The sequence below is a fragment of the Apus apus genome, chromosome 3, assembly GCF_020740795.1.
Source record: "Apus apus isolate bApuApu2 chromosome 3, bApuApu2.pri.cur, whole genome shotgun sequence".
NCBI lineage: Eukaryota > Metazoa > Chordata > Aves > Apodiformes > Apodidae > Apus > Apus apus.
In genome coordinates, this window is record NC_067284.1 from 96,610,092 (window position 1) to 96,629,918 (window position 19,827).

General features: G+C 38.7%; 1 protein-coding gene across 4 annotated transcripts in view; it reads left to right on the forward strand.

Annotated features, from left to right (window-relative positions):
* The window catches only part of MTHFD1L (methylenetetrahydrofolate dehydrogenase (NADP+ dependent) 1 like), a 151,642-nt gene that overhangs the window by 27,380 nt on the left and 104,435 nt on the right, over window positions 1–19,827 (forward strand). Inside the window, exons 10-16 of one of the 4 annotated variants that reach the window (XM_051614964.1) lie at window positions 1,508–1,681; window positions 10,602–10,738; window positions 12,044–12,090; window positions 14,084–14,191; window positions 15,035–15,109; window positions 16,140–16,242; window positions 19,666–19,742. In XM_051614964.1, the coding sequence (XP_051470924.1) occupies window positions 1,508–1,681; window positions 10,602–10,738; window positions 12,044–12,090; window positions 14,084–14,191; window positions 15,035–15,109; window positions 16,140–16,242; window positions 19,666–19,742 (721 nt within the window). Of the gene's footprint in view, window positions 1–1,507; window positions 1,682–6,166; window positions 6,326–9,406; window positions 9,540–10,601; window positions 10,739–12,043; window positions 12,091–14,083; window positions 14,192–15,034; window positions 15,110–16,139; window positions 16,243–19,665; window positions 19,743–19,827 lie in introns of those variants that run through there. The other 3 variants (XM_051614967.1, XM_051614965.1, XM_051614966.1) reach the window with 3 other exon arrangements.

Below are 19,827 nucleotides of genomic sequence, written 5' to 3' on the forward strand. Positions count from 1 at the left end.
GATACATATGTACAGCTAGTTGTGTTTGAAGTAATGCCAAAGGTATATCCTTGTATGCAAGAGGATGTGCTTAGTATGTCTTTGAAAGTAAGCAGATTCCAAGTTAGTCCCTGCCGTGCAATGTTCTGCAACCCAACCATTGAGTGCTGTGATCGAGTGGCTTCTCATCCCGTAGTACTGGCTTGTATCAGTGTGTGGATGGATGGTTTCTGGCTTTCATTTAGTTGCTGCAGGGTGCAAAAGAGGGATACTTGAAAATTAGAATTGAATAGTTTAGGATATCCTCAAAGAATTGCAAGCAGTTTAGTTGGCACAAATTGATAGTTTGCTGGTAGATGCAGAACAGCCGAAATCCACACATAGAGCTGGGACCTGGCAGTAGCTCTCTGTTCATCTGTGGATATTTGAGGTCTTGCAGACTGTTTGAAAGTTCAGGACATTTGCTTTTATGCCATTGCCAGATTCTAACTTAAAAATATTGTAATCAACTGCAGGAAGGAATTTAGCCTGGCTAGGCTGAAAGTAATTAATCTCTTGGTAATTTTTTAACTGGTGTTGTGGTGTTGTGAGCAATTCAAAGCCAAAGGACACAACTCCTCACACGTTGCGTTCTGGATCCTGGACTTTATTGCCATGGGAGCGTGCAGCTGCTAAATGCTTAAGTGGACATAAGGGGCAACTAGGTCAAGCTCACAAATGAAAAATCCTCAAAGGAGTATTGAATCCAAAGACCCCAGGTGGTCTAGGTCAGGAATTGCAGCTATGATAGTGTCTGCCAGCCCTCAGCCACCTCCCCTCGGATAATTCTACCATGTGTGCTTTCCCTCTGCTTGTTCTCTTGCCTCAGCTGGCACTCACGGTCCTTGCTGGAGATAGTTTATAAGTTCACTGGACTTCTGGCCTGAGCCCAGTGCATTAACGTCCTTCTATGGGGCCATTTTCAATTTAGTTGTGTTTTAAAACTGCATGAGTTTGTATTCAAATTCCTTGTTTCCCTCAGTGCCCTCGTGGGGGAGCAGTGAGGCTTAGCCTGCTTGGCAGTACCCTCTGATGAAAGGTGCTACATGCTCTAGCATCAGATTTAGCTAATGTGTTTATGTGACTGTTGACCAAGGAATGTATGTGCTTTTTAGTAAAGTGTGTGTGCTGAGATATATTGGGAGGGAGGAGAAGAGAAACAAAAACAGAAGCATCCATTCCAGTGGGACGCGGTTGAGCATCCAGGAGACACGACTCCAGCTCGATATAAAAGCATTACGTAATATTTGGAATCTGACTAAAAGAGAGAACTCTGTGAAATTGTAACAATTAACAAACACTGCATCTGGTTTTCAATGTTACACTAGGTGTTAGCTACTATTCAGGTTCAGTTAATAAAATGTGAGAGAGGACTGAAAAACTGATCACAATAACCCCATTGTTGGAATATTTGCTGTTGTTTTGTGCTTTGTCGTCGACCACCTAAGCTGAGAGAAATCTCCTGGCTCCTATTTGTTTTCTTTTCCAGTGATATTGAGATTTCCCGAGCACAGAGCCCAAAAGCTGTTGATGTACTTGCCAAGGAGATAGGATTGCTTACAGATGAAGTTGAGATCTATGGCCAAACCAAAGCCAAAGTACGTTTGTCCCTGCTGGAAAGGTTAAAGAATCAACCAGATGGAAAATATGTTCTAGTTGCTGGGTAAGAATGCACAGTAATGTCATTAATGTCCACCCTTTCCACTCATACTAATATAAACATGCAGCTTATATTTTTTACTACACTGCACAAATAAGAACCTTGAATGTTTTCAGCTGTATGTTGCACTTCTCTGAAAGCGAGCAGTTTTAAATTTTTTTTTAAGTAACACAACTCTTCTTCCAAACTGTTATTACTGACGTAAAGTATATTTTACAGAAGATAGTTTGTTCTAAGCTTCTTAAATGTTATTTATTTCTTACTGTTTTATCAGAATTTTAAATGTTTAATGTGAATATTCAAGTCTGCATGTATTGTGGCTGTTTATAAACAAACTTTAACAGAAGCTGCATGCTGATCTGTTGATATTAACAGTAAATACTTTTTTTATTGAAGAACAGATTATGAAGTTTAAAAAGCCATGTTTTTTTCTCTGAAATGTAGACATGTCTCCAGGCAGGCTTATCCTGCACTCTGTTCCCACAATTAAAGCAGATGCTATGCTCAGCAGGAATTATGTGCTTCTTTTCTGAAGAGCTACTGGCTTTTTCTGAATTTAGTGACTATTTTTTCATTCACTTGGTTTGCTAAGTGAAAGCTTCTAATTATGAACAAACATATGAAGGTTTTCATTAATATTTAAATTGCACTGTGTTCATTATATTCTGAGTTTATGTATGCAATTTCTTCCTTGTAAGTAAAGCCAGTCAGGTTTAAAATATAGCTTTAGGATGATCCAGAAGGAGAAGGCTGCTTTTAACTGCCATGATCTACTGATTCCTCAGCTGAGGTAGTATTTTACAAACTGTTTGCTTGAGTACCTTCCTCTGGAGGCAGCCTGGATTTCTGAGATGGTGCTGTTGGAGACTGAGAGACTTGATGTTACAAAGCTGAGGCAGACAAATGTCGAAGCTGTCTTCAAAGCTATGTGGTAGAACTGCAGTGTATAAGGATGTTACTGAAGGACGTTGAAACAGTTGTTTAAGAGAAGGAAATAATAGCTGGTTGAACCTGGTTTCCTTTGGTAGAGTTTTATTTTGTATTTTGTTGCTTTGGAGATAGAAAAGCAGGTTCAGCATTTGGCTGACTGTGAAAGTACATGGTAGGAACTTTCTTCAGACTCACTTTGTCAGCTGCATCAGTCAGGCAATATACTGCAGGCTGTGCCAGGCCGCTCTAGCAGCAAGTCTCTCAGAAAAGAGAAGATTTGAAAATCGTAGAATGGTCATAGAAATCATTAAATGTGTGGAGGTGGAAGATAACGTGATGCAAAACCCTATTCCAGTGGATTTTAGTTGTGTGAGATTGTGTGTATTGTCTCCTAGTTTTCTCAAGGAAGGTATCTCAAGCAATTGTCTGAATGCTGTTTTGTTGGCACAGGCAGAAGTGTATATACATGGGGAAGTTTTCACTAGCAAGAGGAAAAGCTGGCAACAAATAGAAAATTCTATCTTCTGAAGTTTATATAACATATATAAAGACTGAACTATGTTTCGCAAACCTGGGCTGGGTTTGGTACCTACACAACTTGGATTATGCAATATATTGCTATTTGGATCTCTCTGAAGTCATTGCATCTTGTGGAGTGAGTACAAAGCCACATCTGCTGCACTAGGAGTGCCTGGGCAAGGTGGCTGCAATATCAGGAACATTCTCTTCTGAGAGAGGTCAAAGTTTGACTTTGAAATATTGTACATAGAAAATATAACTTGTGTTTATGTGTTCTCAGCTGTTCTAATTTGCTGAACTGACTGAGCAGACACTTTAAAAAAAGTGGGGAGCTACGTCTGGTGGGGAAATGTTCGGCACAATGAAAACTGAGTATCACTCAAGTGTGGAAACTGGGGAGTAAATAACCTCAGTTACCTTCTTCATCAGCTCCCTACCAAGGCAAGGTCAACCAAAACCTGCCATTTGAATTGTTATGTTTGTTCACAATAACCAAAGATATTTAGAAAATTATTTTAGAGTGATGCAGGATAGGTCTTCAGAATAAGTTTTCAGTGCTTCAGAGGAAACATTTAAGATACATGCTTATATTCAGGGTATTTGGTCTGATGGAAATGTTTTTTTATGTATGATGTGAACTTTCCATATGTGAAGACAATCAAAAGCGTGTGTATTCAACGAGCTGCAAAATTTCCAACCTCTGTCCATGATGCAGCTAGTGACATTTGTGCGTGTAATTCCAAAATTGGTTTTAAACATTTCATGATGTCTAAGTACTATAAATATTTGCTGCAAATGCACTTCTAGTTTCTTTCTGATGTGCTAGAGCTTGTTGTTCTGAAATAGCAAACTTGTTCTGAATAGCAACAACTTCTTGTTCTAAATAACAAAATGCATCCAAATTAACCTTTTTCTCTCTTAAGGATACCTGTATTTATTACTTTTTTAAAAGTTCCTACTAACTGGAATTCTTAGAGCTTTCTGAATGCACACAAATACACCTAAATGCCTCATCCAATACATTGTACGCTGAAAAACTGCAGTTTGATTAACAGATCACATCACACAAAAATAGGATGAAGACTTAATTCCTTTATAACTTTTACATTTTATTCTGTGTGGGGAACAGTCTTTTCACTTTTTTTCATTCTGTTGTTTTTTTTTTGTTGTTGGTGATGCTGTTGTGTTTGTTTGGTTGCTTGGTTTGGTTTTTGGTTTGTGTGTGTGTGTGACTTGTTATAGGGCTCGTTAAGACACGTGAGGGTCAGAGCCTTGAGTTATCATGGAGTAATTAGCTCTTGGGCATCGACTGCCTGTGTACAGGCTTTTAGTGCACTGAAAAAGAGTTATGTTGCAGGATATGTTAACTCAAACTCCTTCCCATTCACTGCAAACGGATAGCATGCAAATTAACAAAACTTGAACATGACCTAGTAACTAATTTTAGTGCCCACGATAACATTATCATGTATTCAAGCATGTAGATAGCATGTTTATTAACACAATATGAAACTCCATCTAAAATTTGTTATATTCTCTGTGTGTTCCGGAATTTTGTTTTTAAATGCTCCAGTGCTGTGGCTTTTATCAGTTAATTCTGAAAACTTGTTCCCTTCAAAAATGCAAGCTGAGGAATAATAAATTGTGGAAAAATTATTAACTATGGTGCTGCTTTTAGTAAGAGATATGTTGGATTTTGAATACTTTTCACCTTAATAGATTATTTTTTTATTAACTGCCTTTTTGGTAAGATAATAATGGAGAGAAATAAAAACTAAATGCTTGTAGAAGCTGTATGATGGTAAACATCTTAGGGACAGAATTTTCAAATTTGGAATGGCATTTTACTTCTAATGGGTACATATTGCATTGTATTTCTGTTCACTGTATTTCTTGGGCTACAAGATCCTTAGAAAAAAGGAAAAAACTAGACAAAAAAAGGAAGTATACAGGGAAGAATTAAATGGGAAAATACCACTGTGTTGATGCACTGAAACACCTTACCCTCCAACGCAAAGTCATGACTGAGACAGTTTGTTGTGTATTCATCATGTTGCCCAGCTCCTGATTGGTATTTTCTTGGAGGGGTCTTTATCAGCTTTTGAGAGTTTGTAGTTGTGGATTCCTCAGTGTGTTCCTGGCTTTGTTCAGTCATTTTAGCTTCACAGTCACCACTGTGTGTATCTGGAACCTCCAGTCCTGTTTTGAGGATGCCACTTCAATGTTGTAATAATCTCAACTCCATAATTTGAGAGGATTTGCGACACTTCTCTGCTCATAAATAAATTTCTGACAGTTGGAATCTTGGATGGAAAGATGTATGTAAGTGAGGCTGTCATTTATTGGGACTTAGTTGCCCATGCCCTCCTTTGCTAGGCTTTGCAGGTTTGCATGTGGATCACAGGAATGGTGAACTCGTTAAAATCTTTGAAATTGCTGATACTGATGAGTTGAAGGTACGAAATTTGAAAGAAGAGAATTGTTACACCTCCAGTAAAGTTCTTGCTGGAGTCACAAGGGCCGGGGTAGCTGTGAGGAGGTTACAGCTGGTGCAGTGTATCATCTCACTGTTTGTTTATTTTCTTTTCGAGAGACCTCATGTAGCTTTCCCATAGAAACAGCTTCACTGTAAGCTATTATGATGTATCACAATCAAACAAAAAGTCTGCATATTCTTATCTTTGTTTTGATATACATAAAGAGAGAAGGCTTTCCAATGTTACAAAAAACTTACTTTGCCAAGGACCTGGTGACTTCTTGGTAGGTGGGAAAATAAGAAGTTTTAAGGAGGAAAATTGGTTTGGGGTTTCTGTGTTTAGATTGAAAATATATGAAAAAAAATTGAAGAATTATACAAATGGTGTAGAGGTCTCCTGAAGTTCATTAAAATTTACTGTATTTCAAAGGAGGTGTTTTTTTTTCCTAGATTTGCATAGGGCCAGAACACAGCATTGCACTATTGAGCTAAAGTTAGCCATTGGCAGCTGTAATTTTATACTCCTGTGAGCAACTGACCTAAGTTGCAAAAGTGCAGGCTCAGTAGTGTAGCCAGGAAAAACAGCTTAATGTCCACAAAATAGCCTAAGTGGATTATGTTATTTATAAAAACTGATCAAAGTAGACCAGGTACAAAAGAGAAGATATTTTCAATAAGTTTTCCAAGGAAATCTTTGGAATAGACATGTATTTTAATTTCAGGTGCTTTTTTTCTTCTTTTTTGTGTGTTTTGGGCGGTTTTTTTGTTGTTGTTGTGGTTGGTTGGTTGGTTTGGGTTTTTGTTGGGTTTTGTGTGTTTGTTTTGTTTGGTTTTGTGATGTTTATTTTTGTGGGGTTTTTTGTTTGGGTTTTTTTGTTTGGTTGGTTTGTTTTTAACTAATACTTAAAACTGGGTTTCTGGTAAATATTGAAACTTTTAAATAACCAATTAGCTCTTAAGCTTTACCCTGTAGTCTCCAGGCTGCTACTGAGCTGCTGGGCATCAAAGGAGTCCTGCCAGGGCATCTCATGTAAGGTGAGAAGTGCAGGACAGTTAACTGAATTGTCCAGACCAGTCTGGCTTCACTGAATTGTGTCATTTGCAGAGTCCTCATGTTTTGTTAATTCTGTTCGGTGGAAAGAAACTAGTAAGTCAGGTTCCAAGTTTTGACTTCTCAGTCTTTGCCTATTCCTACCTGCTTCACTGGATGAGGTTTTCCTAGGTGAGTGTTACCCAAGTTCTGCAGACCATTTATGGAAGTTCAGGTGCTGGTTTTCTTCTTCCATCGTAGTTGCCATTAGACATATGGAGTCCTTAGATACTCATTGGAGTAATCCTAGTTCCAGGAAAACTGAGGATCACAGAGATTCTCAGAAGTGAGGGAACAGGTTAAAATTAACAAACCCATCTGAGGAGCACATTGAAAGCTTAGGCTGTTAAAATGAAGCAGTTTTGATGAAGTCAAGGTCCTGTCTGCAAAGACATGGGTTCGTTTACTGCTGCAAGCAAGCCATTGTGTGCTTGCATGAGCATGCTGGTGAAAATAAGCTTGCTCTACTTCATTTTTACCCCCCCCTTTGATGGAGGCTGGTGCCATATTATTTGTAGGGATGTGGCAGGTTCAGAGTATCAATACACTGGAAATTCAGCAGAGGCAAGATCTGTGCCTCCCAGTTTGATCCATGAGCAATGGTGAGTTTCTCTTATTGGTCCCTGGAAAAAGGTCTTTCTCATAGAAAACTCCCAGTCCTTTCTGGCTCATTTTGCATGGTCATTTTAGAATAGGGCAGCTGGATTACCTGAGTAATTTAGATATGTGACACTTGATAGTATGTACCTTCTGTGACAAGTAGATACTGTTCTTCATCCAACTACCAACATGCCTTCTGGTTGTACATGTGTTATTTCTAATTTCCTTTCTTTTACTGAGTAGTAGGCTGCATCTTTGATTTTGCTTGTTTCATTAGAGTTGTAGAGTCCCTGTGGTGCTGAGCATGCTAGGTCAGTCTTCTTGCCATGTTTTGAGCTGCACTTGAGAAAACAACCTAGGGATGGGATCTCTGAATTCTCTGGAATGTGTACTTCATATATCTGGTGTTCAGAAAAAGAGGTAACCACCAACAGGAACCACTGCAAATACAAGTTGTTCTGTTAGCAGTGCATCTGCTGTGTGCCCTGAATTTTTGGGCTTTGTGGGAATTCCTTTACTGGTAATTTCCAATAAACAGTTATCCATGTCTTTTTCGTAGCAGAATAGTTTGCTTTTTGTTGTGTTGTTGGTTGGTTGGTTTTTGGTTGGGGTTTTTTTGTGGGTTTTTTGTGGGTTTTGTTTGTTTGTTTGTTTCAGTTTCTTTTGTTGTTGTTTCTGAATTACTACTAGCTGAAAGAGTTATTATCTTGTTAAGTCTTTGAGTGAGTGCAGTAATGCCTTAAGATTACTCATATATTCTTTAAACCTGTCCTTAATGCACAGGAATAAGAGGATCAAGTAAATAAGATTAGGGCAATAGAAAAAATGATGCAGTAAGAGAAAAAGGGACAAGGAGAAACCATGCTAATAATTTTTTTAATAGGTTTTGGGCAAGCAGCGTTAGAATAGTAGTCAGGAGGTTGAAACTGGTAGTGAAACTAAGCTATTCTGGCTGTGGTACTCTGAAAAAACAATTTTTGTACAAATGTAAGGATTCTGGCACAAAATGGAAACGGCAGAAATGGAGGAAGGACAGCCAGAAGCTATAATTGTAACAGCCGTAAAACTTGGAGGGCTTGCCAGTGTTACAATCTAGAGATAAAAAGTACCCATTCTTCTAGGAGCTGCAACCGTGAAAGTGAAAGAAATGAAGCAGCATTCTGTGCTTCTGCAGTAGATCAGAAGGAAACAAGAAGCCACAGAGTGGATCAAAAGACAACAGGGACCAAAACTGCTTTTGCGAGTAGATAAAATGGATTATTCTCAGGATATGCACTGAATCTCCCATCTTTTGTTAGCGCTACGTGGATATGTTGCTAAAATCTGTGAATTCCCTTCTAAGTCAAGGGAGTGTAAGTCTAGGAAGGTTGGATGATGAAATAGTCTGGGTAGTAAGTTGTTGATAATGCGTTAGAATCTGCTGGTTGGCAAACATGATGTTATAAACATGGGAAAAATTACTAAAAAAACCCCACTCGAATTAAGTGACTCATGTACTATACGGTCAAATAAGAGTAGTTCAAAGCTATCAGTAGACAGAATGCTATTTCTGAAGAGTCTCTGTTCAGGGAATCTCTTATAGTGGTGTTTCACTGGAACTTCAGAAAACATTATATTTCTGATTAGAAAAATTATTTCCTGGAACAGTACAGAAGATGTTAATTTGACTTGCCACCTCCTACTGCCCAATTTTTTCCAGACATGTCTAATAAAGGCTTATTTATTTAACAAAAAGCCCAGAATGTATAAGATAGATTTTTGACAAGTTCATTTTTTTTCATGTGTTTACATTTTGTGGGACAAATAAGGGATTTTGTCATGCTGTGAACTAACTGAATTAAGCTGCATCTTAAAGGCAAGGAGGTAACACAGGTGTCTAATTTTAGTAATGTTTTTATGTCATTCATATTATGATCTGAGTACAGCAATATCTTGGACAAATTACTATTTGGGAAAGGAAGTGTTTCTAATTAGCTGTTTTAGCTCAAGGTTTTGAAGAGATCACAGGGTAAGGGTTCCTTTTTTACTAAGATGCATGTACATGCTTGTATTTCCTTGAGAATGAACATTAATTCTTAACATCAAATTCACTAAGGTCCTTTCTTCTCTGCAGGTAGTGAAGGCAGCCAAGTTATGAATGGTTACACTTTACTAAAAAGTGGGAGATGTATGAGAGTGATATGAGTGGAAGAAGGCAGAATGCTGTGCCTTAAATGAGTCATTTGAACAAATCTTGGACATGTGAGGTGTGCTCATACTGTAAGGAACTGTAAGGAAGAAAAAAAAGGGAAAAAAAACCCCAACACCTCTCCACTTTTAACATTGATGATAGAAAAATATGCTGACCTTTCAAGTAGGGAAGGCATCACTAAACCTGAGATGCCTCTCATTCACAGAAGGCTCATGCAGTTTTCTACTTGCAAAATCAGCTGTTACTGTCCCTTCATTAAAGGGACAAGGACAGAGTCTTTGAGTGGATGTTAGAGTCTCTGATTCGAGATGCGATGTCTTACTAAAATTCTGTCCTGGTTCAATGATGATCTAGATATGGGAGCTGTAATGAGAGCTTTTTGAGCTTTTGTATGGGAAGTTGGACTATGATTGTAATTGTCTCTCATCACATTAAGTCTGCAAAAATATAATGAAGCATAAGTATAAAATAAATCATGCTCACTTGAATATAGTGACTTTTGTGTCTTGTTTTATTTGAAAAGTGGTTGATCTGTCATTGTTGAGTGTTATGATGACATGGAAGCTGAGAAGGGATGGGTGAGCTCTAAAACAAAAGTATTGGTTATTTCATTTAAAATACTCTATTATTTAATTCACAGTTTGAGCAGCAGGAATAATCATAGAATCATAGAATGTTTTGGGTTAGAAGAGACCTGAAAGATCACCTAGTTCCAACCCCCCTGCATGGGCAAAAACCTCTCATGCTTTACTACAGAAAAGTATTAATACATACTCAGAGTATCTTGATGGATGGTTTGTAAGTGAAACTGGTGAGACTTTTGTTCTGTAATAAAAATGTCTACATTCAATATATTCTTTTTAGAACTTTTGCCAAAATAATCTTCTCTTTTTCTGCTATCGTAGTAAATTGCTTAAATAGAAGACACATGTATATTAGCATTCCAGCTTGAGCTAGGGGCTAACATTGTGGTAGTATTTTTGTGGAGATAAAGTAAACTTATTGAAATTTGCTGTACAAATATTCTTCATTGAAATCAAAAGCTGAAAGTTCTAATATCCTTAGCGAGGCTGACTTCAGCAAAGAATTTGATTAATCTTTTTTCTTGCTTTGCTAGAATAACCCCTACGCCTCTGGGAGAGGGGAAAAGCACAGTCACAGTTGGTCTCGTTCAGGCACTTACTGCACACCTTAACATTAATTCCTTTGCTTGTCTGAGACAACCTTCCCAAGGACCTACTTTTGGAGTTAAAGGTACATAATATTTGCAGACTGTGATCTCTTTTGGATTAAAACGAAATAGTGTTGTTGGTGGTTTTTTTGCTTTTTTTTCTTCCTTTTTTTTTTCTGCTTTTTTTTTTTTTTTTTAAAGTCCTTAGTCACATCACTAACTCACTGGATTGTAGGAATGGTAGCATATTGGATGTTTTTATAAGTATATACCTAAGAGATAAAGGTTTCTTGCACACATTATCCCATGCAAGGTTCATATCTATGTTCATGTATTGAATGTGTATTGGTAATGCAAATAAAGCCCAAACATAACAAAAGGCATGGGGATGAGTTAGGGAGGAGGAGTTTTGTGCAAGTAAACACCCTTCCAGCCATTCCCCTGCTTTGGGACTCTCTAAATGTGCCTCTAAATGCTACTGTTTAGTTCTTCCTTGCAAAAGAGTCCTGAATTGACCCATATTGATTTGAAATATTTAAGCTAAGGAAGTGGCAGTTATGCATATAGTTCAGCTGTGTCCACACCATACTTCTGGCAAGGTCTGAATCTCTTCTTTCTGTTCTTCTGAGTTACCCCCCCTAATTGTGGTCTGCTGCCTTTTTGCCTAGAAACTCTTTAAGAGCCTGAGGGCCAGGTAAGAGCCAGCCAGAATTCAAGCCTGTATTCAATGCTGATAGGAAGTAATGCAGTCTTTTCTTTGCCATTTCTCAGCTGAGATTGGTGCCTAACTGGGCAAGCACTCCCCATCTGCTCTACTTTGCTTTGCTGAAGTTTAAGTTAACGAGTTTGATTTCAGCGGGAAGGCTCCTGGTGCTTGGTGGTTCTCAGCCAAGACTGGTGCATGTGAGTGCTTTAATCCCTCCACTCAAATTGTATGTAGGCTATAGCAAACTCCTTTGCCTGTGCGCTGGGGGGCAGTGGAGAAGTAGTGCTCAGGCCAGGGTCTGAAGGTTTTGATCAGAAGCAGTGCTTGCTCGTGACTGCTATGTCTTTCCACCCAACAGCTGCATGTGCGTGACTGTCATAAATCTGGGCAGGAGCAGAGGGCACACCTTCTCTAGGCAAAGTCTGGGCCAGCCACCATGCTTAGGCTTTCCTTCCAGTTCAAGAATTCCCTTTTTACTGCCTGCTGAAAAAAGCTAGCAAGGTTTTAGGAAGTCTTGTTCATTTGGGTGCATCATTGATGCCTAACAGAGATCAATAGGCTGAGAAGTGTGTCATCAGCACTGATGTTTCAGTATGTTTCACTTTACGTGTTAAAGCTGGATTTATTTATTTTTTTCCTAAATGAGTGTGGGTTTGATATGACCATATACTTTCCTGTACAGGTGGAGCAGCCGGTGGTGGATACGCTCAGGTGATTCCTATGGAAGAGGTGAGACAGCGGCGGGGAGGCAGCCAGTCCCTGTCCCTCTAGGAGGGGTGAGCAGGCCAAGGTGGCCACTGCAGCACTTGGTTGGTGGCAGTGACCTGCCTGGAGAATTGAGGTGGCCATTGCCATGTGCCTGCTGTGTGACGTGGAGGGGCTGTGGAATCAGGGTGCAAAAATGTTGCACAGATATTGTGTATGTGTTTGTAACATCTCAGCTGTCATTAAGGTGCTTCCTGAGAAGGAAGCTTACTTCCCATGTGTAACATACAAGGCAAAGACTTGTCTACTGCCATTTTTTCCCACATGTATTGCAAAAGAGAATGAGAAAGCATTACTTTTCTGGTGGCATAGAAAAAAGTGGGGAGTCCCAAGGCTAGTGGGTTGAGGAAATTTATTTTTCAAATGTAGATTTAATTATTTTTTCTTAGCACAGGTCACTGCATGTGGCAAAATGGACTTGTTTTTAGCCAGGGTGTTCCTCCTGTGATAGACAGGCTGAGAATACTGTGGAGAGGTGATATCACAACTTTTGCTAGACTAGTAAAGGGAAGATTATTTGGCTCAAATGCAAGAATGAAACAGAGAAATCTTGCATGAAAAATTGCTTTTTCACAAGTGCAGGCTGCTGAGGAGCTGCAGGAGCCAGGGCTCCCCATCGGGATGGCCACGCAGAGCCAGTCCCACTCCCTAGCCAGGAGCAGGCAGGTGGGGGCTCTGGGGCAGCGCTGGCCCCAGGCATCTCCCTGGGGTTGGGCGGAGACATGGACCTGGCTGTGCAGAGGCTGTGGCTGGGCAGGGCTGTGGGGAGCTGGAGATGAGGCCTGCTGCGGCATCACTGGGACAGGGGCTGGTGGCTCTGGGGGTGATATGGGGTCCTTGGCCTGAACTGGTGAAGCACCACCTTGAAATTGGACAGCTGCTCCAAACGGACACCTAATGTTACAATTTTGATCTTGTGTAGCATGTATGATCACAGTCAAGGGCTTGTGGCAGTTGCTGTTGGTGCCCCTTTGCAGTCAGTGTTCCAGTGTGATTAAAACTGACCTTCTACCTCCTTCTGTCAGAGATATAAAAAAAAATGCAGCACCTACTTAACACAAGTTCTAATGTAATCTAAACTACTGATTTAAGTTTTTTCCACAAAACTTAGTTGCAAAAATTCTGGATCACCAAAGTGTATACCTGATCAGCTACAGGTTAGCAGAAAGCCATCATACATCTCCAAAGCCAGCATGCAAAATGTGCTTGAGGGGACTGAACAGAAATCATAGAATGCCAAGCTGGAAGGGACCTCAAGGATCATCTGGTCCAAGTTTTCTAAGTAGGAACATGGTTTAGATGAGATGGCCCAGCACTTTGTCAAGCTGAGTCTTAAAAGCGTCCTGTATTGGGAAATCCAGCACTTCCCTGGGTGGAACATTATTCCAATGTCCAACTGTTCTCATAGTGAAAAATTTTCTTCTGATGTCCAATTGGGATCTCCCCAAGAGTTACTTGCATCCAGTACTCCTCATCTTTTCCATGTGATTCCTTGTGAAAAGGGAGTCTCCATCTTCTTGGTAGCTACCCATTCAGTATTGGAGCATGGCAATAAGATCTCCCCTAAGCCTCCTTTTCTCAAGGCTGAACAAACCCAGTTCTCTCTGCATGTCTGATCCAGGTCACATACTGAACATTAACAGTAAACTGATTTGTTTTCCTGATGTGGAGCTGTAGCCCTGGGCTTTTCATTCTTGGATCATTTAACAAAGAATAAAGATGTCTGTGGCTCTGTTTGACTAAATTAAGGGTGGTTTACCATGTAGTTAGGTGAAAACAAGTCCTTTGTATAACTTGGTGTGTTTTCAGCATGGTAATATTTCATTTACGTTGGCAGGTGACTAATAAGAGCTGCAACCTCAGGGAGACAGCAGTGATTGTTTCTGCTCATCTGTCTGAGATAGAGGTTGGGTTAAATGGTTTCTTATTAAAAAAAGTTGTTATTTCCACCTTTTAGTTCAATCTTCACTTGACTGGAGACATTCACGCTATAACTGCTGCAAATAATTTGCTGGCTGCTGCTATTGATGCTAGGATCTTGCATGAAAACACTCAGTCTGATAAGGTGAGAATTATTTTCTAATACCTACATGGCTTTTTTTTCTTTCCAGTTTTTCAATATCATGCATTTCAAAGCAGAATAAGTTGATTAACTTCTAATATTTTCACCATGTGAACAGAAACTATTACTGTTAAGCTATGTTCTGCTGGGAATAGTGCTTATAGAATTTTTTCTAGCAAACAGTTATCATAAGGTAGTCTTTAAGATAAGGACCTTGTGCCCAGAACCTTGTCAATGATTTCAGACTGTAGTAAATAATCTAACGAGAGGTGTTTTCTTTTGATACAAGTCTTATTCTTTCTAATAATTTGCATACTCCTTTTAAAGTTAAAAGTTACATTTCTGATGTTAAGTTGGGTATGATGTACCTTAAGAAGAAGGAAAATTGTGGGGAAAATCAACTCTTGCCTCCACTGAGTCTATTACGACCCTAACACAAATGCTAACTTGAGTCTTTAAATGCAAAAGTAAAGGAAGTAACCTTTTTTTTTTTTGGCTATAGTGTTACAACTGAGCAGGGTTGTCATAGCCCCTTTATTTGGTAGGACACAAAAATGCAGTTAGGCTAGTTTGCAAATGAGAGTTACGGTTTGAATAATTTCGAAAAGGCATTTTTTTGGTGAAACATAGAAGCACAGTAATTTTGGTAATTGGATTTAGACTTTAAAATCATCATAGGCATTGCTCAGAAGCCTAATGTCTTCTCAGAATTGTTTTTGAAATGGTAACCAGAAGTCCACAACTTAGGTGGCTAGGAAATTCTCACTGAAGTTGGTCTAAATAAAATAAAACATTAGATTTTAATGTAACTTTTCCTTTAATTAACTTCTCATATGTTTTTTCTAGGCCTTGTATAATAGACTGGTTCCAGTAGTTAATGGCTTGAGAGGATTTTCTGCTATTCAGCTTGCGCGTCTGAGAGTAAGTTGTTAATGTAGTCTCTGCTCAATTGTAGTACTTCTTCATGAAGCATCCTCTCTTACACAACTTATTTTAAATAATTTGATGTATGGGACCGAGTTTGTATAAACCCCCCTCATGAATTTTTGAAGTCCAGACTTTTTCTAAAAGCATTCTCCTTGAAGTAGAATAAATTAAGTTTGATAGTATTTTCATAATGAACATTTTTGCTATTCTTTTGTCCTGAAATAAGCCAATAGTGTTTTAAAATGCTGAGTCTTTCCTAATAAAATATTCGAGTTACTGCTTTTAAAATTCTTTCTCTATTATGGTAAAGTCACATTTGAAAGCTCACATTCTTTGATTTTAGAGTATTTTCTGGTTTTGAAAGTTTATTACAGCAGATATTTCTAAGGTTTTATTGATGTCTGCTTGACGATGTTCTTCCTTCAAGGGGTTGAAGTATGTCGGTATACATAGTATGTTTTCACATCCCATCTTCCTTCCTGAATGTTTCCAGAGGAGTTTCCAATGCAATTCATGTTTGAATAACATATCTGGATTTGAGGCTGCCATTCTGGTTAATAACTAGAGCAATACAGTAGCATTGGAGAAGGAGAATATGAACCCCTTGAGTATGAACCTTAAGGACAGCTTCTGAGATAAGGGTTTAGGATTAAGAATGGTGTGGGTCTTTCAAAGATTTCCACAAACTAGAGCAAGCAATTACTTCTATTTTTACCAGTAACTGATAATGTTGAATTTTCTCTTTGGCTTAAATTAGGAGTCTCTTCTTTGTAAGGAAGTGATTGCTCACTTCATGGTCTATGAGTATTTCTCCTTTTTGTTTCATTTCTCTATCTACATTTGCCCCTGTTTTAGTTACAAGTGGTTTCCTCTGTGCTTTTTTTTTTTTTTAATACTTTTGATCCTGACATACTTCTTTCCAAAATGCTTGCTGAAAGTGAGGGTGACAAGCCAGAGCAACTGTACCTTCTGAAGCAAAAAAAAAAGCCACTTAATTGAATTTCTTTAACTTGTGTTTGTATAGAGGCTGGGAATAAACAAGACTGATCCTGGGACTTTAACAGAAGAGGAGATCAGCAAATTTGTGCGCCTTGATATTGACCCATCTACCATAACATGGCGAAGAGGTATGTGGTCAAAAAGCCCAGCTTCAGCTTGGATTTAATCATAACTTATTTCCTAATTTGCATAATTATACCTGAATCAGAGCTGTTTCTGCTCTCTGACTCTTAAGAACAACCCATTTGCAAGTGGGGGATGTGGCATATAACAAATTTGGGTGCAATATGTTGCTCTAAACTTGTTCAAATATCTGCAGTAACTCAATTAACTTTGCTGATATTCTGAAAGATAGGTTGCTCTGACAATTTAAGTGCATTCAGTGTCTTTCTCACATTAGGTAATATATCTTAAAACATATGAAAGTGGCTTTTCTGTGCATTTAAAAACCTGATCCATTCTTTTCTTAACTCTGTCTATTATCGTTTTTAATTATTTGTACTTTGCTTGATTTTGGTCTCTCATCCTCCCCAGCTCAGCAGCCTGGGTAGCTCAGATACTAAACGGGCCTCAGGAATTATCTGTTTTTCCTACTTTTAAAGTATCTTGGATTGTTTTCTTTGTTAGGAAGAGGTGAAAGATGTGGTACAATTTGAACTATGCCAAGCAAACCAAGATCCACTCTCACACCCTTAGACAACACCCCTCTGCGTTCTAGTTCTGGGTTAAATTTCAGTGTTTAGCTCAACTTCTGTATCTCTCTTTTTCTTTTTTAAGGAAGTAAACTTTGCATGAAGTTTTGCACTGTGTTCCATTGGATTTTATTTTCTTTCCAAGTTCTTAAACACTGAGTTTGGTTATTAGTTCAAAATCATTGTTAAATGGAATGTACTGTGATACCCAGTGGAATAAGTGAACCTGTTGAGAGTCTTGGCATGCTTACTGTGCCCTTTGTGTGGATGTCATCTCAGACTTGGTTTTTTTTTCTCAAGATAATACTGGGGGATGTGGCATAAGATGTTTTTTATTAGTCACACAGTGTGTCTGGAAGAGACCTGTATTAGGATGAAGGAGTAATACAAATATTTAGTGTAATGTGACTCATCTTGGGTTTGGGAGGAGGCAACATTTCTCAACAGCTGTTAACCTTAAGTGAGTTATTTAATTAATCTCAAACAATGTTAGTGAAACTTGTGTTCCACACAACTCTATGATGTATATATCTTACACATTTCAGAAAAAAAATAAATTGTTTTTAACAGTGTTCTGGATAACTTGGAAAATGTTACTTTTGGGACTGTTTCTGCAATCCCTATGTCTGTGGAGGTTGTTATATACTAGGTAATTTGTAGGGCAGAGAGAAAGCTATAAAATTGTCTTCTTAATTTTAGTCAGGACCTGCTTCATTTGAAGTGTCACAAGCTTAAAGTTCACTGTCATCTTATACTAACTTGAACAGGTACAACATACTGAAAAGAAAGAAAGCTTTCCCCTACTTACCCTTCCCCCGCTGTTCAGATCCTGTTTATATCTCTAGAGGATAAGGAAGTAGATATATTAAACCTAACACTTGGTTGAACCTTAACTTTCCTGAAACATTTTCTTTGAGTGAGGAAGAGGGAAAATTTGTAGAAGGAAAAAGTGCTTTTCTAGCAAAACCAATTATTTCTTATTTTACTACTTCTAAGTGCACCTATTGGAATCTTCCTGGAGAACAAATTCTGACCATGGGGAGAAAGCCAGTGTATCCCAGTGCCCAGAAGGAGCGGTAGTGGTAGTTACAACTTCATGGTAAGGGTGTTTAGGTTACATGATTTCACTAGAAAAGACCAGATGAAAAAGCAGCCAGATAAAAAGCAGGGTGTCCAGGCTACTGGGAAGGCAAGTTCCTGCTCTCAGCAGTACCACGGTAGACAGGAAAGACATTTAAATCTGCTTAAGGTTGCTTGTAAGGCTAAGTTTCCCAAAAGAAAAAGGGCTAAGTTTGTGTTTGAGAGATTAGCTTGCTGTGTGGCTTCCCAGTGGCAGATGGTACCACAGCTTGGTACAAGGCTACTGCTTCCAGGTAACTACTGCCACAAGGCTTCTGTTCTGCAGTTTCTGCCAGTACTGTTGTATTTTAGAGTATGACTGTATATAAATAGAAACCAAACTGAGTTAGCCAAATCTGTGTTGCACCATCCCTTAAATGGAATTCCTGAGGAAATTAGGGACCTAAGTACCATGTAGTGGGAAGAAGGCATGTATGGTATTTACAACAGCCCCCTGAGAAATTGTCAAGAAAGGGAACTGGGTTTAAATCCTGCTTTCCTCCCAGCTCACTCACAACCCTAATCTGGGTTTTTTTAGGATTGAATTGCAGTCCCTCTTGTTCTTGGATAATTTTGTCATCCTTTTCTGTACAGACAAATTTGTTTATTTCTAAAAGCAGCAGGAAAAATAATAGGAGGTGATTTCACTGACCTCCAGTACAGACAACTCTGAAGGTTCCTTGATTCTCTACCTTTAGATGAAGAGGGCTCAGTTCTACATCTACCAGAAGAATGACTTGATTTCCAAGCTACAAGCTGAACTGATCAAGAGTACCTTCCACCCTTTATTTTAGGACTGGTGCAAATTGAAACATTTGTTGGGTTGAAGAGCCTGTAAGAAAGAGGGAGCCTATCATTTTTGCATGTTGTAGGGTCTGCCATTTCTGGGAAGGAGAGGTCTTGAAGTACAGGCTCATTTTCTAAGAAACAGAAATATTCTCCTCATGTTTCTTCCTAAGAAACATCCTGATCTGTTCTTATCAGATGAGAGAGCTCTTTGACTATTTTCAGTCTTTCCTTTTGGTTGCTACAAAGGCACATTTGAAGTTGAGTGTTGTCAGTGCAGAACTGGAGAACTTGGCTTGCAATGATTATTAATGAAGTTAACAATTCTACAAGTTTGGACATGCCCTTGCAATACCAAAAGTGTTTCCAGTTAGAAATACAATTGTCTAAAATGGAAGTTCTGTTGAATAGCAGATGGTTGGTCTTGGCAGTTGAAAAAAAACTTCCTTTGAATGCTGTGTAGCTGAATGTGGAGTTAAGTTACTGTGATGTGCAAGAAATTGAATTGTCTGGAAGAACCAATCTGACAACATAATCATCCTTTAAAAGAGAAGCAGACCAAGATTCACGTACATCATGCAGGCTTAAAATCAATCTTTAATAAATCAATGATGGAGCAAATGTTTCGAGGTAGGTCTGAGATGCATTTTATCCACAAGGTTTTTTCTTATGTAGGTAAAATACTAATTTATATGTTAAAATATTAAGAGTCTTTTAGCTTCAGATACTGTTCAAAGACATTGTGCTTGTGTTATATCAGCCTGTCATCTAGTGGTATCAACTACAAGAAAGAAACAAAGTCAGTGCTAATGCTGACATGAGGGAGTGTGGTTGTCTGGTTACGTTGTTCAAGTAGCTGAAACTTACATGTATAACTACAGGTATGCCTGGAAAAACACCTGAGTCCCTGCATCCTTGTTAACATGTTTAACTTTTGCTATTCCTTTATTTCAGTTGTGGATACAAATGACAGATTCCTGCGCAAAATAACAATTGGGCAGGCAAATACAGAGAGAGGATTTGTCCGTCAGGTATGTAAAGGCAGTTAATATATCTCACTCTGGACACTTTGCAGTTCTTTCACCATACTTCTTTGAATTGCAGTGCTAACATCTG